At 41.0% G+C, this 23,583-nt stretch overlaps 1 protein-coding gene across 1 annotated transcript; it reads right to left on the minus strand.

Moving 5' to 3' along the window:
• Positions 1-696: 696 nt before the first annotated feature.
• Positions 697-22,986, minus strand: LOC306780713 (uncharacterized protein). The gene is made up of 18 exons (XM_079273147.1): positions 22,823-22,986; positions 21,999-22,127; positions 21,296-21,370; positions 20,528-20,701; positions 20,234-20,379; positions 19,721-19,909; positions 19,350-19,555; positions 18,904-19,064; positions 18,433-18,595; positions 14,462-14,573; positions 13,174-13,264; positions 11,179-11,265; positions 7,654-7,806; positions 5,859-5,988; positions 5,686-5,718; positions 5,228-5,325; positions 4,349-4,432; positions 697-1,476 (listed from the first exon to the last, which is right to left on the minus strand). Exons 1-18 carry the CDS (start codon positions 22,895-22,897, stop codon positions 1,375-1,377), a joined length of 2,208 nt encoding a protein of 735 aa, XP_079129273.1. The 5' UTR covers positions 22,898-22,986; the 3' UTR covers positions 697-1,374.
• Positions 22,987-23,583: the final 597 nt, after the last annotated feature.

Raw genomic sequence — 23,583 nt, forward strand, 5'->3', positions numbered from 1 at the left:
ACAATCATGACATTCAGGACGGTCAAATCAAAAGTATTACTTTTTTACACATACCGGTACCTAAAAAAACCCAGTGATGACTTGGAGTACAGCAGAGCCCATGTGCGCATGTTTAATGTGAGGTCACTTATCTCTCTTTCATTTCGAAAAGTGGTACAAAGAATTGCCTTAATAATGATGCGTCCAGCTGCAATTTTGGCAAATTGGAAATCTGAAAACTAATAAGATAAAATCTTCGGTTTAAATGGAAATATGTTTCCAGCTAATTAATCAACGTTTTCTGCTGATGCCACGTTTTAATGATAATCAGCGGATTCTCCTTTTCCAGGAAAATGTGCAACCTTTCCTGCCCGCTACGGGGTTTGATTCTTTACACGCTCACGGTTTACAGTTCTAACTACAAATAGTATTTCTGCTGTCAACTGATAAAAATGTCACACACAAACCTGAGTAAGACATAAATCAGTTCGAAGACAAGATCAAAAAGACAACGTGTAAACCATGGATATGCCCATAGCTGTAACTGGCAAAAGCCATAAACTTACATACACAATGCCGACGAGGGATCGGAATTATCTGTAAAATGGTATTTCATATTCATGGCCTACTTTATTGCCTTTGTACAAGCCCTGTAAAGAAAGAAGTCAAGTATTACACGCATTCAAAAGAAACATGCTGTGTTGAAGAAGACCAAACTCATGTTCACAATGTTTACTGACGTAATAATTGAGAAGTAGGGTCAGTTTTCTGATAGACTCCCATACAATCTTACTTCTTTTTGCAACCAGAGGAGTCGCCCCCTGCTCGCATGTTTCAAAATAATCACACACCCAAAGTACACCAGCCTCAGCTGGCCTCCGAAGGAATGTTTGTTTTGCTTCTCTGCCAGCAGACCGCTGTGGGTATCAGCGGCACACTTTCAGCATCCAAGTGTGTTGCAAATCCGGCATTACCGATTCGTCTCAAACATAAATGTCAGTAATCGTGAAGTTGATCCAAATCAAACTAACTTTTGACATGAAATAGTGGAACATATACAGAGATCAGTTTAGCATTCACAAAATTGATTTCCACCGACATCCTATTGCCCAGGTGCATGAGCTGTACTCTTCATACTGCATGTCTATACAATGAATCACATCCAACGCTCATTGTAAAATAAGATATCTGTACACAGAAGAAAAATACAAGCAGCTAATATGTTAAACCCAGGCATAATCTTACTTTACTGTGTCTTCATTTATTAATTACTGCATTTAAGTTGTATCCCATATGTTTTTGTGTGTTTCTGACCTGAGACTAAGAGAATAAGACCCGTCCGGTTGGCTGTCTCAGTGGTTTCTCATATGTACTCTAAAACAGTCGGCCTTTCTCTCATACAATTTCAGCATGGGCCTCCTTGAATTCGTTGACAAAATGACAGATCAACCCAAAGAGCTCTTGAGAGTCTTGATCCGCCGGTTCGCCGAATTTGATCTTGACAGGAGAAAAACAGGATTAGCGGCTTTGAAATTAACAACTTTCGTCCGACAGCAATTACACATTCTGAGACCTTTTGATCTTTAGGAAAAAATGTTTTACAATCAGCACCTACAATCCCTTTCATAAGTTAACTGGTGCCTGGGTCATGCAGATTCCTAACAATGGTCTTTTGATATAATCACCTCATATGCTGCCTCAGCATGCAATCCATTCCTTGAGTGCACTTAGACAACAAGGTAGACATGCACTGCTGAATTAATACTTACCCTTAGGTGGTTTAGGGTGGCTTGCAAAGAATATGTTCGTAATTCTCAAGTCAAACTTTATCAGGAGGGGTCACAGTGGCTAAGTGTACTAATTGGCTCATTGCATGCTGTTGACTACGCAGGTTGAAGTTAAGGCTCAAGCTATTCTTTACTTCTTCTTATGTTTAAAGTCACGGTAAAGTGAAATCTGAGATTTGTCAAGTCACTTGGGACGATGCATGAAGGTTACATCCTTTTGGATTTGACCTTTTCATCTAGAAATCGGTCCACAGGCTGTTATTGGCAACCAAGAAAGTCAGGAAGGGTCTAATTTTTTAAGTTGCGTTACAGTTTGTTCCCCCATTGGCAATAAAAAACAACAATGGATTTTAAAAAACACACACATAGAACCTCCAAAATAAAAGTACAAAAGAGGGCCACACATTTCCATGAGCTTCTTCGCTCTTTAATTAATGTGCATGTTTGCTATTCAAGGGCATCATCATGAATTCTTCCCATGACAAGTGACTAAATATGACACCTTGTCCCCAACCTGCTGCTCTCTTGAACAACACTGAAGCCCAGTCAGTCGCCATCATTTTCACCAATGCTCCTGAAGGGTTTTTATTGTATATGCAGGAGGTGGTTTGACACGCACACACACCATATTAGAACAGTGTCCCCACACAGTGAAATAAGAGGAGGGGATGGACACAGGTGGAGCTGGGGACTAAGAACGAGGCTGTGTCCATCTTTAAATGCCACAGGTCTGATTTAGTCTAAACTTGGAAGAGTGATGCTTGATGGTGCGCTGCTCTTAAAGACGACAGAATAGACTGAAAGGGATGTTTTAAAAATGTTATGGTAAGAAAAGTCATCTGAAATATTCAGAATGTTAAATATGTCCACTGGTCCAACTTTCGTTTGAAACAGACTGGAATGATGGTACATTTTGACACTGCTGCCTAATGATTAAAAACAACTCATGGCCTGAAGGGGACACGACAGTTAAAGGTCAGATTGTTCCATTTCAAAAGGCCACAGCTACTAAACCACTGGACCATTTTCAGTAATACATGGAGGAGTGATTTATGTTAAGAATAATTAGGAATATTACTGAAATATTGAGGATTTATCTAGTGAGGATCTTTCACGAAAGGAATAGTTTGACATTTTGGGAAATGCTCTTACTTGGGAGAAGATGCCTTCCGAAGAAGATTGTCTAGTACACACTCTGCAATGTGTTTTCATGTGGTTTCAATGTACAATATGAGTATGCATAAACCAACCCAGTTTGGAGGGGGGTAATGTGTTGGTAGACTTTGGTACCAGCAATCACAGTAAGGCCACCCAAAAGCATACTCCGCTTTATGGTCTATTTTACTTTAAATTGGACCATAATCTACGAAATGAACATGATGTTGTGTTGAAGAAGACTTGAAACGAGTGATTGAGAACATAAACTCATATTTACAGTGTTTACTGAGGTAATACATAGAGTGAGAAGTAGGGTCATAGCTTAGCATTGACTCTGTTCACTCACCTCCCCTCCCCTTTGCTTACTCGTGTGTGAGTTGTGGAAAAGGTTTGCAGCGCACAGGGATCACATTGTGGGCTGAATATAACCCAATTCCCTACCAGTCCTAAAGCTCACAACTCATACTGTAATATCTTAGTGCTCCAACACAGCCGGAAGGGTAATTGGACTCTCTATAATGATGGATTGTCCATAGAGATATGGGTAAGGAGAGAAGATAGGCATTACTTTTGTATTGATTGTTTTTGGTGGGTACTTATACATATAAAAAAAGACATAGCACCTGTTAAGATGTCAACAGTAGGCGTGAGCTCTATAAACCTAATCTAACTAAGTTGCTGAGCAAAAGAAATGTCCTCCGTTGTAGACGATGTAATGAAAGACAACACAGGGACCAGTACCTCCACTAAATCTGATATGTGTGACAGGAATATGAGAGATCTGATGTCAACGCAAATGCTTAATTAAAGGCAACTTCTCAGACAAACTCATTCAAGAAAATTACCATTTTTGGTCTCAGGGAGTCCAGTCAAAACCAGAGAGCACTTAAATAATAGTGGCAGTATGAATGAATTCATTGTAACATGTTACAAATATATTTCAATGATATGTCAATAATGCAAAGAGGATTATTCCAAATATGAACTACTTCTCCACATACGCAATAAACCAAAGAACATTGTGGTATGTGTCCTTGTGGGCTAATACTTTGCTAGACCATTCATAAATGTGACATCACACATTTTAGGGTCAGGATGAATAAATTATCCTAAAGGAGTAAATATAGTATTTTAAGGCCACAAATCAGTGATGTTTGCTGATGTTGTGCAGGCCACGGTTAACCACGATGTCAGATGCATTCTATATCGCGGTGTAAGCCCTGAAGGACACCTATTGGAGAAAAACAGGAATCCTCAGAGACTCCTTTCTTGGGAAATGATGTGCTCTCCCAGCGTGTGGTGGTGGGGAGGTGCTGTAAGATGACAAATAACTGAAGAGGGCCATCTAGACACTACTGGAACAGGGAACTATCCGTCTGTGAGGCTGTAGAAAAGAGATATTGAAATAATAACTCATGGATTACCAGCATGACAGAGTAGAGTTTCTTCATCTCCTCACATGTCTTCGTCAGTGCAGAGAGATCCGTGTTATATTTTTCTATTGAAGCCTAGGGTATAAAGAAAAGCACAATGAGTTTTTTCATTCGTTCAGTCTGTCATTGCTTAAACTTTACTGCTACTGCGGTTATGGGTCAAACTCTGCATGGCCTACATGTGTGTGTGTGTGTATGCTACATCATCTCAGTGTTATTCATAAAATATTTTCCTTCTTTGGAAAAAACATCCACGATTGAAATTCTTATTAAAATTCTTCAACAGCAACACCTGCAGGACAGGCAAGAAAGTGGTGGTGGAAGACGGAGGAGTGGGGCTCCTGCTGTTCTTCACCTCTGTAATGTATGTGATGAACTGGCAGTAACGTGATAACTTATAGTAGCATATTAGAAAATACACATCTCTTAAGAAATTAATTGTATCTAGGCCTTTACAACATAGTAGAAATGTATTAATAATTCATGTTTCCCTTTCGATCCAGCGAGTTACCACCACACACCGGGCAGCCTATGTATGTATGTATGTACGTGCGTATGTATGTACGTGCGTATGTATGTACGTATGCATGTATGTATGTATGCCTCCGGCCTTGCTGTCAGCTGTCCGGGCTGGACCCATGGCGAGCCGACAGATTGCTGCACGAGCAGCAGTTTACTGACTGGCTTTTAGTGACACATTAGGCTACACACACACACACAAGGATCATTCCCATATAATTAGATCCTGCAGTAGGCAACCACTGTAGCAATATTAACAATAGTTTTCATGTCGCACTTTTCAAGCTTGATAATCAACAATGTATTTTTTTTGTAATGAATGCATAATAAACACAGGATTTACTACTTCACCTTCAGGTCTTTGGAGAAGTTTGGGCGATGAACTCCAGCATTTGTCTTCTTGTATGTTTTCTTATACTGAATGACTTTCTGCAGTTCATTCTTCATGACTGAAGCAACACACACACACACACACACACACACACACACCTTGGTTACCATCCATCATATTCAACCACTGAAGCAAATGGCTGTTTTAAATCAGATGCTGTCTCCTGTGTGATCCTGTGAGGTGCCGTGTTTGTGCTCGTAGCAACTGTTTGTAAGTCATCATCTAGACAATATGCTGGGTTGAGCTCATATATGTCCTTGACAATGAGATCATGGTGTTTCAACAAAGTATATTGAAACTCCAATTACAGAAAGTGTCTAGTAAATGTTGCCTTGGCACGTAAAAACGTTAGGGTCAGTATTACAGTGATCTCAGCAGATTTGTCTTTGGACACAGTAGTAAAATGTGATCCACTCACCATCCACTTCTGCGGTCAGGCCTTTGATGGAAGCTATCCAACAAAGAGAGGGAGGGGAAAAAAGCAGTGGCACAGACAGAAAATACACATTTCACAAACCAGACCTCAATTTGAAAAGTACCACACTGATTTTTCTTTTGTTCAGCTTTGATCAAATCTTGATTAGCAAATACCTCCTGGGACAGTTTCAAATTCTGCCAACTCCTGGGTAAAAGTGGCCAGGCTCGGCTCATGCAACATGATCTGTTCCACAAGCGCATGGAGCAAGGTGAACTTCTTGTCTTTTCCACGGAGCTGGCTGAGCTGGGGAGGGAGAAAACACAAGTGTTGGAAAAAAAAAGGGCGCGGCTTGTACAAACCTATAATTCCCTGTCTACACAGCACATAATAAGAAGCAAGACACACGTGAACTGAGATATACTATTGTGGGCTCTTGCAAACTTGTTTCCTTGCTGGAGGCCAGGGAAATAATTTTGTTGATTATTTTCCATCCCACATGTCCATTGCGTTGTTTGAGTGTCTTCAACAAAGGTTTACCTTGGATTTTTCATTTTAAATAACTCTGCTTACACCTTGCTGTGAGCAGGGAATTCTATGATTTGGAGGCCCCTGACGAAGACCAATGCGAGTCTGTTCTCCATTTTGCTTATTAATCAAATTATTTTGGCACAAAAGCAGCATGCAAAGATGCAGGAGCAGTGCTTCCCACAAGGAAATAAGGAAATGGAGGAGCCATTTGAGGAAAGAAATGGATGATGTGGGAAAAACATATATACTTGATCATACTGAGCAGGAAGTTCTATTACATCATATTTTAAAAAACAAACATGATTTGGGGTTTCTGACATACATTTGCATGATTAGTCAATGAAAAAAAAAAGCGTTGGACATTTAAAATTGAAAAGTGAGTGTGTCTACATTTTCCTCATGTGACATATAGGCATGTTACTTTGACATCATTGCCTGTGTTAGTGTGTCTGCTTCTGAGAGATGGCTCTGCTGTAAAAAGTTCAATGTAAATTAAAAAAATGTATCAGTTTGTTAATGTATCAAGCCCCTCAACAGCTTTATTAGAATTAAAAATAAATGGGCCTATAATAAAGTAGCTGGCTGGACTTGAATATTTGGCTGTTTGTGGCACTTATGGAGCGCTCTGTAAAAAGGTCTAGATGGAATGGTCCATTAAATGTAAAATGTGGGCAATAATAAATATTAGCGAAAATAGATATTTAATTGGATACGCCGACATTTACATTTAGACAGGTTTATTTTGATCTATTTCAGATTGAGATAGACACTCATACTCTTTTTGAGGTTGTGTTGTTTACCAATTGAAGGCCCCAGCCAGTCTCAGAGGTATACGTATACAAAACACGCACCGAGTATTGATACTCACAAATAAAGAACAAGAACCAAAAGATGATCTGAGATAACCTCGATGCGGTTTTTTTTGGAAGCAGTCAGCCATTAATTTGATGAGAGCCTGTCTCCAGCAGCATCAGTTCACTGTTCTCAATTAGACCTGGAAACACCTCTGAGGGAACACGAGGCCGCGGCTTCATTAAAGTGCGTGGAGGACATTGCGCTGTGGGAAAGAGGCTAAACTCTCGGCACAACTGTGAATACTCGTATCTCCAAAAAAGGTCAAATGATCCCTTTAAATACACCAGAAACCTGGCTCAGACATTTGTGCTCTAAAGACAAGATCCTCTGACTGACTGCAGTTGATGACGGTTCACTTCTAAGAGATTCAGCCGCGAGTGGCCACACTTTGTGCAAAGTTTAATTTCTCCCGTGACGCCAGGTAGCGACACAAACACACAATGGTCAGGACTGTGTCAAAGACCTGAGTGAACCTGAGAAAAAAAGAAAGATGCAGAGAAGCGCTGCCGCGTATATCAATGAGTAGTCGTATTAGCCTTGTGCTGCAACTCTATCAAAGGTCAGGCGACAGCGGTCGAGTCCTACTTTAGTCAAGGAGGAGAGGCGGAATCCCTTGGCCTTTCCCTTCCTGCCGTTCTCGTTGAGGTAATTGCCAATGGCGAGGAGGTACTCCAGCACCGAAACAAATGACCTGCAGTTGTTCAGCTGCGTGCACATTCTGATCTTCTGGTTAATCAGCTGAAAGACAAACACAGAGGCACAGAGCAAAAATGATTTTGTTCTGTAATCCAACCGCATGCAGGTACTTTCACTCATTGGGCCTGTAAGTGCTGGCAAAAATAACTCACGGCTTCAGTATTTTACATTATTAAGATTACCAGCAATCTCAACACCTCATTTGACCTCATCCAATGAATAATCAGAGCTGTGTTGTTTTTGCAAGATCATTATTTGGTGTGCAATTGTGTCAAATACAAATATCCCTCAAGAATATCGCACCCCTGATCAACCAGTTCTGAACAGCTCCTGTTGAATATGGATGTAGAAATTATACCGAAAAGAAATGAAAGTGGGATTTTAGGCTTTGCCAACTTTTTGGAGGAAAAGTAAGTTGATGCTATGGGAATCGTAGTCCTTGATGAAGACTCAGCTTTGTCCAAAAGCCAGCGGGCAACAACACTCCCACCATATACTCCTGTTTTAAAGAGGAACAAAACCTGCAAGTGAGACAGTTTCAATTACACAGAAGAGACAACAGATATCCAGCTACATTATACCTACTGGATTTGCAGAGGACCATCTGTACCGTCGCAGCAAACTATTGTAGTTTGTGTAAAACATAAATGAAACAGCCCAACGTCATGTTACCTGCTTTTAGCCTTGCCTTCTGATTTGCTATTGAAGTTACATCAAAAGGTATTGTGCAATTATACAGAACAAATTGTAAACACTGTTTTAAGCCAGCAGTTACTTTAAAACACAAAATAAAAAATGAATGGAACAAGTTAAGTTCTAATCCTTTGTTCACTTATTTCTTACAAATATATATCAAACAAATAGTATTTTTTTGATATAAAAACAAAAATTCTCTCTCTATAAAATGTTAAAATATTTTGAATGAATTATCGTGAACTTAAAATGCCTCTACATAAATGTGTCTCATCAAATGTGGTTTGGGGCAACAAGCAAACCCCTTTGATCGTGTGAAGCTTGTGGGTCATGGCCGTGCATGGTCTTTGCTAGCAGAGCAACATATATTAGGAGGGGATGTGTGTGTGTCAGTGTGCAGAAGCTCCGTGTACTTGTCCCCAAAGAGCACGGCTCTGCTCTAATTTATTCAGTTCTCCCTCATCCTCCACCTCCCGATCTAACAAACCCATTCAAGCCCCATTCGGGACCGTCTCATCCCCAGAATGGGAGACGGTTCTTCATGGTCTCTGTAGAAAAGCTCAGGGAAGCACTTATCAGAGGTGGGGAAGTTTTTCTTGTAAAATCAAAAGGTACTGTTGAAAACACTTCTGATAAAGCATACTGTAATATCGACTGTGTCTTGTTCAAGTAAGTTTTCTCGCGCTGCGTCGTCTTCGCAAACTGGTACCTTTTTGTTTTTTTGTGAGCTAATTTCACGCTCACGCACATGACACAAAGGAAAGATTTCTGCTTTTTCAAATATGTTTTCAAATAGTATTTTTCAGTTCAACGAAAGACTTAAAAAGGATGAAAACCAACTGGTTGGTTTGGCATACTGTCAACTTCCCCACCTCTGTTAGCGCATCCCCACTTCCTGGATATTTCCTATGGGACAGTAATGGTGGAGGCAGGTCTACAGCCCAGTGTCTCACTACAGCTCAATGTCGCTCCGTATTAGCTGCTTTTTTTTTAGTGATCCAATCAGATCTGAAGGATTTGATTCAAATCCCTCTCATGACTATATGCCACACACATTTTCAGTTTATCCCTGAAATACTTAACATTAAAGAAGCTAAAGGTACTCTTACTTTTGTTTCTCATGTTGACTTCAGTTAGGAGGAGCGACTGATAAACCTGTTAAACTCTGCATTTAGTTTTACCATTCAGTACTGTAGATCACAGCTTCAGGGGGTTGCCTCCCTGTCCACAGCGCTCCCTGTCTACTGCATCACTGGCTTTGCTTCTGTGTCTATGCCGATTTACATTTGCAACCGGCTGCTCACCGAGCACAGCAAACAGTTTAAAGAAGAAGCCAGGTCCACAATGCAGAATAAGACCTGACATCCTGGCAGTGAGACGAAGCACCAACAAGCACATTTTAGGTGAGAAAGATCCCCTCCCCCAGGTGACGACTTCTCCATTTTCTCTCTCTAAAGCCTGTATGTACGTCAGGTGGTGAGTAAATCCTCCTTAATTTGTCTGCCTTAAGAAGTCTGTGTTCGAGAATTGAAGGATTTAGAGCATTCTGCAACAGAGACGGCCCCCTAACCTCTTCGTGCTTGAACACGTTGTATTGTGATACGCGCCGGATTGTATCTTAGATAACAACTTTTTTTTTGGAGTACCTGCACGCAAATACCAAGGTGTGATCAAAAATGACTTTTTTGTAAATAAATCTCAGCTACAATGCAGCAGAAAGAGAAACAACAACAACAGAAGGAATAAACCAGGAGTAAATTGAAACTTAATGACGATGCTAATCTTTCTTGTTGAGTCATCTTGCCTGCACTTGAGTTTCAGACAAAGATAAATTACTGCAGGAGTCAATGGATTACAGTGCCATCATTCTTATCCGTTGTTTCCCTTCTTTCTCAGTCAGCAGACAAGAGATTACTGAAGCACTGATGTAGAAAGGAACAGAGGCTTCAGAGAACCACATAAAAAAAGCCAAGGAGCTGGGAGGTATACGGTACTTGTCTGACTGCAATATCTTCACACCCTGCAGGCCTCACTGCCAATAAACAATCCACTGTAAGAGTGGTAACAATTAGTCTGCTGTCAATGTCCAGATACTCACATGTTGATGTATGTGTGTAAGGGTTAAGAAAAAGAAAAAGACATAATTAAACAGCGGCTTTGTGTATTTTATTTATTACATTGTATCTGTATTTATTTAAGGGTGCTTGTCTTTGAAGAGAGTCCAGAAGTTTGTTGAATGAAGTTAAATTCATGAATTTTTTCACAGCTCTCCCCAGTGAAAACCCCAAAGTGGGTTTTTATTGGGTTTCTGATGAAGATGAAAAAAATAATTTGCATTTTTTTGCACCACCTACAGGAAAATGGGACTTGATTTGATTAAGATCCATCTTTTCTTCTCCTTTAAATGAAGAGAGGTGTCTTAAAGTGCCTCTCATGCCTTTCTGTTTTCAAGACACTCCGGCAAATAGAACAGAAACTACTTCACCGACCACTTCAAACGTAAAATCCAAACTGCAGGAAAATAAAGCTTTTACGTCAGTTTGTCCCCAGATGTTCTTTTAATTTATATCTAAAGCCACGGTGTATCTGAACATTACCATTTTGTATTGCGGAATACATTTGGTTTTAGCCTTTTTCAGCTTGTGGGAATGGAACAGACAAAACAGCTCAACTTCTGATTCAACCTTTGATTTGACTTCTTATGCGATCGTGTAAACTCACAGGCTGCAGGTCGTTCATGCTGATCGGAAGCTCTCTCAGACTCAGCAGCAGGTCGAGCTGTGTGCTCAGACAAGGGATGTTGCACATCTGTAACGGGGGAGAAGATGTGAGTGTAATAAGCTGTGTGTATACAGAAGAGAGTGCGACGATCGCACCATCACGCAACCTAGTTCCATGTGATTATTCAGAATTATCTAAAAAGCAGCGCTGCGGGGAGATAAAGTTGTTGGGACGGCTGCAGCTTGTTCTCACACACTCCGGTTCTTTGGCGATATTACCTCAGGCAAAAGTGGAGTGCTGCAGGCCTGTCGACAGGCTGATTTAACAGAGAAACTGAAGGCTTGACACCTTGAAACGATTGGCTGGGCTGCCTCGTCGACCTTTGAGTCGGCGCTAACCTCTAATAAATCATTCCACATTGTCAGATTGTTTCGCTCATGCTCGGGTACCTTCTCCCAAAAGCCAAAGGGCACTTGGTCTGACGGATGGCGAAGGAGCGGTATTAGGATTAGTGTTCAGAATCAAGACCATGCAGTCATTTGGCTATTTATAAAATAGATGTCACTCTCCACATGCTCAAGCACGTGTTTCTCATGTTGACACATTTTCCGTCACATTTTAAATTTCTAATGCAAGGTTAACAGATCACGCTGAGTCCATGACGAGGTATCAATTTACTTCTTAGCTCCTGGGCAAAGAACGTGTTCACACGTTCTGAGTTTAAAGTAGTCACATTATCGGGTATAGGCCTACTTCGCTGACTTTAACTGTGATCCATAATTAGGAACTCTCATGTTTACCACATTTGAGATTTAAAAATAAATACTCTTCTCTCTGCTTTGGCAGAGCACGGGATTTAAGTTCCCAGAGAAATGGCACTAGATGAAAAGTCAGGATCGCCAAAGGTAGTGCATTTCATCCTGAAAGGAACCTGCATTTGTGTACCAAACTTCATGGCAACCCATTCAGTAGTTGCTAGGACATTTTACTCAAATCTGTCAGGGATCACTTAAGTCAGTATGATTCATCTTCTGGGGAGCATGAATGTATGTAGAAAATTTCATGTGGATCCATCAAATATTTGTTAAAGAGATTTCGGTCCGGACCAAAGTGGTGAGTCAACCAACAGATCAACTGTAAGACCAACATTGCCGTTAGTGGAGCCACACCGCTAGCGGGGCTAAAAAGCACAAATGCTAATCCCCAGCAGACACATGCTGGTGTTATGAGGAAGTACGCTGTGCGGTGCAGCACGACTGAGGTTGGCTCTCCTATGTATCGCATGGAGGACACATTTGTCTCCGAGTAATAATGATGCTAAAAATTGTGGAACTGTGATGATTTATGAAGAATGTAACAGCCCTTTCATTTTATTTGATAATTGAATGGGTTTTAGGGGGGAAATGGGTGGAATTACTGAAAATGACTGATTAGAATTGTAAAAAAGAAATCACCTCTTATCTTAGGAGTTTCAAATGATTTAAATTGCTCTTAAGAACAATATTTGAACACCTACTTTAGTTGGCAGCAGTAAAGAAGATGAATTATGTTGTATTTTTAGTGGCATTCAGGCTGACTACAGTCTAGCAGAGAAGGCTTGTGCCTCCAGAAGTACATGCAGCTTCCATATAGGCGAAGGCGCCCTGTCCCTAACATGTGAAATCCCTTATGACTGGTGTCACATATTCCTGAAAGGCACTGTGGGTTGATCCTGCTGTTCATCTGTTAGCCCTCCTGCAGCCTTTAGCCAACTACACATGACTCAGATGACTGCCAGGCATGCTGGAAGGTGATAACCAGATGAATGGTATAAGAGCTTGTGACACCCACAGTGTGAGAATGAGGAGGCAGGTGAATGTCTTCTCAACAAGCACTTCTTAAAGAATCATCCAGATTCTGCGTGGTTCATGATGTCACCAATCAAATCCATAGGAATTTGCATTCTTAATTCTGGAAATCACAGTTCTGGTGAATATGGGGAACAAGAACCTTTACCTCCATCATGTACTGGTCCACAATATGCAGCTCTGCCACAGCTCCTTTGTGTGATTTGTACATTTCCACATCACTCAACGTGGGGATGTACCTTAAACATAAGAGCAAACACAACAGTATCACTCTTGTTAGATGCCTCACTAGGTTTTAAAACACTTAAAGCACCTATACGCATAACTCCTTTTTCATTAAACCCAGTCATTTGAATCGCTGTTATCATCAAAATACTGATTAAAGCCCCTTAAGGGTTCACATCAGACAGGAAACAAGAAGTACGCCATCATCCCAAAGGTTAAGAATAAACATAAAAATAGTCACACAAAAAAATAACAACTTTCCCTGATGAGCCATGCCTCCCACCCCATGCAGGACACTCTGGCAGCTCTGCACAGCTCCTTCAGTCACCGGCTGATTCACCCCCGGTGTCTGAGGGACACCGGGTTCCAATAGGGTTAGGGTTAGTTGGGGATTTTTTTCTATTTCTATCCCACAAACTTTCCAATTCTGACCCTTGCCTCTTTATGTCATCACATGTTCTTTACCTCTCTGCTTTAGACTCAGGCCATTACAATGATTTCCAATGGACCGGTAAAAGGCATGTGATTAAAAGCCAAGTAGCGCTGACGGTCCTTGTCAACTTCTACAAAAATAAACGGCAAGACGCTAATGGGGGCAACCATTTTACTTGCACTGAATTTGAACCCCCGCTCAGCTTAAATTGGACTTCCTCCTGCTGTCATTTCTGTGCATTCTGACCTCAAACCAAACGCATTCACTTTTTCATGAGCCACTGGAGTAGCAACCGGCCATTAATATTGCAGCACCTGTTGGGAGTCGTTCTTTCAAAATTGTATTCCTCAGGCCTACGCCACAGAGCATTAAAATATATATTGTATTTTCATAGAATAAATAAAAACCTCCACACAGTACATTCGATCACTTGCCTTCCAGGAGGTCACCAGCTAAAGCCACTGACTAAACTGCGAGTAAGACTCGGGAAGCATTTTACCCATTTTCAGTGTTATATTCCCAGGGACATGTCAATAGTTTCCATCTCCGCAAATAACCAGAAATAAAAAATTGTATTAGCAGACCTTTCACATTGGCCTGACTCTATACTATGCACTCACATCCCTTGATGATTTGCTAAGCTGCTATTTCTTCAGAGGTTTTTCACATCAACCGGCCATGAACTTGGGCGCAAAAAAGTCATTCACCTCTCGGCTTCAGTTGTGACACTATCAGGAAGGAATACAAATCAGCAGTTTTTTTTGGCACAAAGTCATACCTCCTCAGAGAGGTGATGTGCTCATCAGACAGGCCTCCGTCTTCCTCATTAACAATGAACAGTTTGTCCTTCAGCTCTCCCGCTTGCACTGGAAAACTTTTGAGGAAAATGTCTAGAAGAACAATAGATTGAAAAATGTCAACACACGCAATGGTACATGAAAGCTTCCCTCTTGACAGATAGTCTTCTTATCCTCCGATGAACTAAAAAAAACTCTAAAAACATTCTGAAAACAAAGGGTCCTTTGCTTAATTACTTTCCCCAAAATGCCTCAGGGAAATGCACAAATTTGCATTCTATCAAGTCAAAGCTGATTTGACTTTTTTTTGTTGTACAGAAAATGCCTCTGCATAATTCAGAAGATGTGAGAAGCATTCATTAGGAGCCAGCTTCAGGAATTTCAAGACATGTATTTAAAATACGTGGTACATTTTTACAAAAAAAACACAACAGAGATGCTTCAGCCACAGTCAGACACTCGAGCATTGATCGGAAGTCATTTTCTTTTATTAATTTGTGAGCTTGTCAAGTAAATCAAGTACCGTACTTTCCGGACTATAGAGCGCACCGGTATATAGGCCGCACCAGCAGATTTTTAAAAGGAAAAAATAAGCTGTACATAGATAAGCCGCACTGGTCTATAAGCCGCAGGTGTCCCCGTTGAACAGCAAGATGCTTTCAACAGTACTAAAGTTGTCTTCTATGAACATCATAACATGTCGCTAGCTTCTAAGCTAATTTTAACATTACGGCCAATGGGGAAATGCAAACCGCGATCAGCATTAGCGAATATATAATATATCTTTGTACATCTTTTCATGCAGACATACTTGCATTACAGACTAAGGTCTCTCAAGGCTACCAAACGAAAAACAATGAGGCAATAACTGTTGTTGCTCATAGCTCTGAATAGCATTTACGGCGAACTGGCTTGGCCAGTTCGCCGTAAATGCTATTCAGAGCTATGAGCAGAGAAGATCAGCTTTTTCTCAAGTCTGCCAGTGGATCCTAACAGCCCGGAACAGTGTGAAAGAATCCATCATCACCAACGGGTTCTGAAAGGCTGGGATACTATGAGATTAAGGGGACAGCGCAATGAGGAGGACAACACAAGCTCAAGGGCGGATTTGCCCCGGTTCATGATGTGGTGTGTCATGGACCCAAATGCAGACTCGTTTTTTTTGTTGTTTTTTTTACAGTTCTACAAAACTTGTTCTACAAAACATTTATTTCTCTCACTCAAAAACACACACACAAAAAAACTCTGGAACAAGTTTTGTAGAACAAGTTTTGTAGAACTGGGAAAAAAAACTGGAAAAAAAAAAAGAACTGGAAAAAACGAGTCTGCATTTGGGACAGCACTTAACTGGTTTGAATCCTACTTGAAGGGCCGAGAATACTTCTTTCCTCTCCTGTTAATAATCTCACGACCCTTCAGATGTATTAATGATAACTAGGTTAGAACTGGACGACACTGTAGCTCCAAGTTACAACAGTAAAATATGGCATATGCATTGATACATCAATATTTACAATCTAATAATAGTCACGGGCGAAGTTTTTTACAGAAGTGCTTTTGCTTTTGATGCTTAAAGTATCTTGTTTCAACCAGTTCTGTACATTATAGGTGACCGGTGACTGATTTGATCATTGTGGCGGCCAGTAGTGTTAGAGAATCCCACCACACAGACGTCCACACACAAACTTTATACCTCAGTCTTTCATCTGCTCTGTAGGTATTTTTCTAAATAATGCAATAAAAAAAATCAATACGAGCTACAATCTTGTTGTCAAAAGTCTCTTGGATTCCTGTAGAGCTCTTGAAATACTCTACATAAGTACATGGATCATTACACCATTTTCCTATGGATTCTCGACACAGCTGATGGTCTTGCTTGCCCACAAGGATCAAGTTGATGACCAGAGGAAACCACTTAAAACCGCAGTACAACAGTAACACAACCATCTGCACAAGCTGTCTAACTCCATCTGCCTCAGTGTGTAACAACAAACAACATAATGTAGTAAAAGAAGCTGTGGACACAGAAAGAGTACCAGCTTTATGTCTGTCTGACGCAAATCAACAGTTCTGAGTTTGTTCGTTAATTATTGATCACCTTGCGATATCATCTGATGGAGGTGTAGCCTGACTGTCTGCTGTCTTTGTAAAAGAAAAAAAAAAGAAGTAAGATTTTGCATGCATACTGGCTCCCAGTGTAATGGGATCAGATGAATAAATAGTGTGGCAAAGAATTGGATATGAGCTGAATAAACAGCACAAATTTAGTGGTGATAAACATGCAAAGAAGCGAAGGGAGGGCTTGTGAGAGTGTGTCTGTGTGGGGGGTGCCAAGAGATAGAGAGAGAAGGAGAGAAAGAGCTCCTTTGAACCTATTTTGTTTTATCATATGTGGCTTCAATGAGATCTGAATCCGGGGGGGGGGGGGGGGGGGGCAGTCCTCCCGCTTTGGTCTGATTCAGTTTGTATTATTTAAGAGAAAGCCCTTTGTCTTTTCAATTGTTTAACGTAGTAGGTCAATAGCTGCAGTTGCAGTGGCGTAGTGTGACATTTACGCAAGTACCATACAATAGGTACTACCTTACTTCGGTGTTAGCATTTTGTGCTGCTTTATACTTCTACTTCACTACAATTCAGAGCAAAATGTTGCACTTTTTACTCCCCTGATTTTATTGCTGTTACTATAGCAATGGAGATTTTACATACAAAACATACGAGTCTACGCTATGCCGAGTAGTTTATAACATAATTTAAATTAGCTTCACCTTGAAAAGCTACAACCAGAAAATGCTGCTTACACATTAATGCATCGGTAATAATATTCCAATCATTTAATTTACAATAGTGTTTTGTGGTTTATGAAAACGTTTACTTTTGATAGTTTAAGTACAGTTTGGTGATGATATTTAGATGACATTTTCAATGCATGACTTTTACTTGTAATGGAGTATTTTTACACTGCAGTAATACTACTTTTACTTGAGTAAAGGATCTAAATACTTCCTCTGACGCTGCTTTAATTGTCACTTTCTATACCAAAGTAGGAGAGAGAGTAAGACACAGAGTTTCCCTTGTTCTTCAAATGTCTACATTTTTCTAAAGCTTGCAACAGAACGCTGCATGGCCTTGGGTTGCCTGAAGGCTGCCATCACTCAGCTCCTGCTCCTGACACGAGCAAAGTTTCCAGGTCAGGCAGGAGCACGAATTCTGAACGCTAGGATATTCTGTATCAGGACAGGAAATCGCTGAAATCGCTGAAATGGCTGTCGCTCAGATCCCCTATCCATATTTCATGAACATGTGAACTCTAATTATGTTGCTGGTCTGCACACTCACACTAATTCCACTTAGCAGCCCACCACCACCACCACCACATCTGTATCACTTCCCAGTGCCTGCGCCTGCTGGAAGAGATGTGAAAGGAAGTTTCTGAGATGTTCTTCCCCTGGCTTGGGTCTTGAAATACACAAGCCACGCACACTCAGTTAATCAAAAGTGAAAATCCATGAGAAGGGATGTAGAATATGTTCCACTTCACAATAGCTCTGCAGATTGCAGGGCCAGTTGTGGCACAGCGAGGATTGGTGACACACTGCCCCCTGCTGACACGTGGGAGGAACATCCATCTGCCGTTGTGGCATCAGTACAGTCTCAACCATTGTTCTCAGGTCAGCTTCCTCTTAACTGGGCATGTCTAATTAAAATAAACACTGCTTCTGCACAGATCCTGGCTACTCTTTCTATGTGCTGCTTCCCTCTGTTGGGCAACTTCTAATATACTGAGAGAGCAAGGTCTTTTAACTGACATGTACTCCAGTAGAATGCCTTTTCATTGCAACGTGAAATTATACTGATTAGGTCAATTTTGCTGGGAAAATCGAATCTGACCCATTGCAGGATTAAGTGACTTTACCTCAACACTCAGTCACATATTAATTGTTGAGTTACTCACTGAAGTTGTGTGCGATCTTGTTGTTGAGCATAATATCCTGGGTGTTGCTCTGCTCAGCCACACCAAACGTCCCCACATCTTTAACGGCAAATTGCTCATATAAGAGCGATGTGTCGATGTCAATCCTCCCCGTGCATTCCTGGATCCAAAATGATTTTGCAATCTGCCAAGAAACAAATGAATTCAGGACTGAGACAACTCCATTATGGGAGGAAATCAATGTGAGCATTACAAAAGAGCAACACTGGGGATGCAATAACTTGACACAAAAAAACAAAGAATAATTCACAACAATGATGCAATATCAGCAATAATGAAGTGAAACCAAGTTGAAACTGACCTTTCGGTGTTTGCCACAACAATAAAACACTGCTTTTAAATGTCAACAAGTTCCACTAATGAGACACTTTGTAAGCTTTATACGTAGATGTAAAAATAATGTAATCTTTAAGTTTTAACTGTGACAGTTACCTTCTCTTTGCCAACTAGGTCCCAGTGGAAAGCCTTGGTACGTGGTTTCTTTGATTTCATCGAGAGTTTGAAGGGTAAAGGTGGTGGGGGGGGTGGGACACTCGCGGATGAAGGCGCTTTCTCAACTGACGTGCCTGATTCATGGTTAAGAGACTCTGGGACTGTGGAAGAGGGTGTGAGGATAGCGTTGGAGGGTTGAGGGGAAGAGGACGTAGATAAGGCAAAGACATCAGGGGAGGTTGGTGATGGGACGGGAGTCAAAATATCAGGCCCGATAACATCAGTGTTGCTCGTTCTGCGAGGTTTCGGAACAGGCTTTGCATGATGGGCTGAGGGATAACTTTGACTCGTGTCACCAGCTGATAAATGATCTCCACCGCCAGAAGTGGGATTTGCATTTTCATAATCAACTGGAAGATACGTCGTATTTCTACCACCAAATTCACCACTTGACTCAAGCTCTGCGTTGGTGTCCTCTGCGTCTTCAGCTATGCTGAGATGTTGGAGGCCCTTTCTTTCCATCAACGTGCGCTCGTCCATAGACTTCCTCTTCCAGCCTGAACACAGTTTGTCAATAGCCTTAACCCAAGCATCTCGCTCCGTCTGGACAGATCCAGGGGAAGTTGTTTGATCTGGTACAGGGACCCGGAACCTGCAATAAATCAGCAAAACCTAACTCAACTTCCCTCATTGGCTGAGATATGTCGGGGAACTGAAATGACACACTTTTACAAGGCCGTGAGTTAATTCGAAGAGAAACAGCTGATTTGATGAACTGTTTACTGTTTGTTTCCACGTCTTAAAAATCCTCACTCACTGGTACATGTTTTTGTGGGTGATCAGTGTGAAGGCGTCGGAGCTGTTAGGTTTCTGTACACTGGTGTCGCCGTCTGACAGATGAATCACGATGGACGAGGGCACCGAGGATGTCACCTCAGTGTTAGCGGGGCCTCGTCGCCTGTAGGGGAGCAGTGTTAGCTGACCTGGATGGAGCTGCACCTCATATCTGGAACAAAATGAAGAAGGAAGAAGGACCTGAGCTGTGTCTCAATTCCTCACTATATACGGTACCAACTGTATTCAGTATGTACTGTATACAAGAAGAATATTATATCAGACAAAGTATCATTCAAGTATCATGTCTTTAGTTGTGTCACTTCTATAGTGGGAGCACAAAAAACCTTCACAGTCCTGATTAAAGATATTTACTGAATTTGTAACTGAGAATGTGGGTGACAATATGTGGCTTCAAATCCTTTGTCAACGCTAACTTTGCTGCACATTTGTTGTGTATTTGTTTTACTTTACAGTAATAAGGACACATCCGTACTTCACCCATCTGAAGGATGCCAGGCCGCCCCGGTGCAGTAACAAGACGCCTTCCTGGAGTCTCTGTGATGCTTGAGGCTGCTGACGTGTTTCTGTATTGTCGCTGTATATGTTCCCATAAATGATCTGATTCACGAGCTGCATCATCTGAGAACCAGGAAAACAAAGTCCCAATGTAAACATCGATTACAAAACGGAAAAAGAAAAACAAGACTTTGTCAGATTTTCTCCAGCCGTAGCAAATTATTTGATGGTAAATGACATATTTAAGTGTACAAACTACGTATGAATTTACCTTTTGTTTGTCCTCCAGTGAAGTGGCCTCCAATTCATAATCATGATGTCCTTTGAAGGAAATGGTGAACCTAGAACCCACTCCATCATCACAACTTTTGACATGGAGGAAGGGAAGTTGCCGTTTGATGATGCCTTTCTCAATACTGCACAGCATTTTGGTCTTGAAATCGATCTGGGTTTTAACAAAGAGAGGGTTTTAATTAGTTTATTAGCACACATCTACTGTAACACAGTAAAAACTATCATATTTGATCTTCTGAGTTCTGAGCTAGCATGCTGTTCCACCCTGAAATATCTCAAAAACTATTGGAGGGATTGCAATAAAAACAATTTCAGACATTTGTGGTCTCCAGAGGATGAATCCTACTGACTTTGTTGGTCCTCTGACTTGTCCTGTTCAAATTGGGTTCACATGTTCATGTCCCCCTCGGGATGAATTGTTAACACTTTGGTGATCAATTCGTTTTTACCTGATCAGGTACATTTGAATTATTCCAATACTTTGGTTTATGACCATTTAGCTGCAAAGCAAATGACACTCCAATCAGCCTCAATTGTACTTTAGTACAAATTAGCAAATGTTAGCATGCTAACACCCTAAACTAATATGGTACACATTATACCTGCTATACATCATGTTAGTATTGCCGCTGTGAGCATTTTAGCATGCTGGACCTCAAAGCTGTACAAATAGCTTCACAGAGCTGCTAGGCTGCTGGCTTTATGATCTTAATCATGTCTGGTTGTTGTTGTTGTTTTAACTCACCTGAAGAACCCTCTTCTGCCATCTGTAGCGACTGTGTTTGTGAACACTGAAGTTGTACTGTGAGGGTTGTGGTTCCTGCAACAACAGCCAAAAAACCCAAATGTCAGACATGAATACGTAATGGCATTCTCCTTTTAGTGAACACGTAGCATCCTAAGGACACTGTATTTTGTCCTTTATCTGTTTCCTGCTAAGGAACAGACAAAACGAGCTACATTCCTTCAAAGAAATGCACCTGTCCTCATCAAACTGGCCACATACAGATGTACTTTAAACCGATCCAGCAGGCTGAGCAGGTCACGCCAGAGTTCCCAGGTAGGTCATTCACAAAGCAATATAAGATGCAAATTATATCTTTAAAATGAACATACTTCAATGTGGCAGAGAGCCAGATGAGACGATTGATGCCACTCTCATGTGTTGTGGAGATGGGGAAGTTCGTGAACACAACATCATTGTTTTAAAGGCCCCAAACTTAACTGAATTGGTTCATTTTCACTGCTTTCATGTTGTTTTCGACAGCTGTTTCCAGTGAAATAGCTCTGAAGACCCACTGTGCCCTACCCGCCTATAGCACCAAACGGTAAGGCCCCCATTTTTATCAAAATAGAGTAGAAAACTATGCCATACTCAAAATCAGGTTGACAGAACTTCAGGATCACAACCGTCAAACTAGTGAGGAATTGATTTTAAATGCTCCTACCTCTTCAGCCACCGTCTTCTGATCAGGCCCCTGCGTCCCGCCCTTCCTGGCCTGGTTCAGGGCGTCCTCGATGGACAATTCTCCTCTCTTTACCATCTGCATGATGCTCAGCTGCATCTCATTGCTCAACTGAAAGCACAACAAGGGACATATTCTTTCTTTTTAAGAAATCATCTCCATTGTGAACTAAGTATACTCTACGTGCACCATTCTGGTTAGTATTTCCCAAAATATGCATGGTGGTGTGTGACAAAAACTAGCCCTTAGATGTGTGGCAAACAAACAAATAAATACCAGAGTTTTACTACAAAGCCATTTTCAAACCTCCTTTGGGGCTTCTATGCTTTTTTTCCATTTAGCTGTCATGCAGTATTCTTTTCACCAAATCTTCTATTGTGTGTGGAGCTTGAAAAGAGAGACCGGTTGTTTCAGGCTCAGTTCACTGGAATTGTAAAGAGGAACCACTGCGTTTCAAAGTACAATCAGTATCTGCAGCTCTAAGATACGTGCAATTACAGGAACGTGTACTTCCGTAAATCAGTCATTGTTGCTCACATTTCTGAGTACAAAGGTGATTCATTTGTGGGAAACTTCAAACAGCAGTGAAGTCAGGTTGAATTGAGGAAGTAAGTAAGAAATGCTTGAGAGACTCCCATAAAACAAAACTGTATTTCCTCTTGCTGCACAGTGGAAGCGAGAGGGCTGATTTGCAGAAGCAATGATTTTACACTTTCGTGGTAAAGTAGGACTTGAGACTGGCTCCTAAAAGGAGTTACTGCTTGATGCTTGCTCCCTTGTCGAAAGTATATGAACTGAAATCTTACCTGTGGCAAGTCATCGGTGTGTCTGTCCAATCTGGATTGATTGTCCTTCTTCTTTGATCCTAAATTTGGCATCATAACTGTTTCGATTTCACAGGAAAGACCATGCAGCCTCTCAGTCCATCAAACCGATCCTCTTTTAAAGCAAAGATATGAAAGATGCTTTGGGGTTGTTTTTTTGTCACACAAAACCTAACTGCTTCTCTCACCGGGGGAAAACAACAGTGCTGTGGTTTGTGTCAGTCTTTCTGCGGCCGCCCTCTTTGGATTAAAGGTTTACCTCTTCTAGTAAGGCAGGTAGAGGCAGTTCGGCCACACCCACTGCAGAGCAGCAAACAGTTCCTGCAAGTTTATGTGTCTCCACTTGCAGAACAATGCGTCTTATCTGCTGCTCAACCTGTTTGACCCAGGAGAGAGAGAGAGAGCTGAGAAACATGCTGCTGTTGCCATTACCACAATACAATTAAATACACTAATGCACGTTATACCTCTCATGTATTCTACTCAGAATGTTATTGCCTATAGTCATATGAAATATGATTTAATTGTAATGTACAGTTTTTAAGGAAAATGAAAAGGTAAAGTCAACTTCTAAAGCAACACAAACTTTTCATCGTATTTTTATAAAAAAATATTTCACACATAAAAGGTGGATTCAACAACAACAATAGTTTGGCACTTTATTAATGGTGAATATATCCGACTGAATTCATAGCAAAACTGTTCAGACCTTTTAATATGTCTACTGACTGAAATTGGATTTT

This window comes from Melanostigma gelatinosum (assembly GCF_949748355.1).
Source record: "Melanostigma gelatinosum genome assembly, chromosome: 8".
In the NCBI taxonomy this organism is placed as follows: domain Eukaryota; kingdom Metazoa; phylum Chordata; class Actinopteri; order Perciformes; family Zoarcidae; genus Melanostigma; species Melanostigma gelatinosum.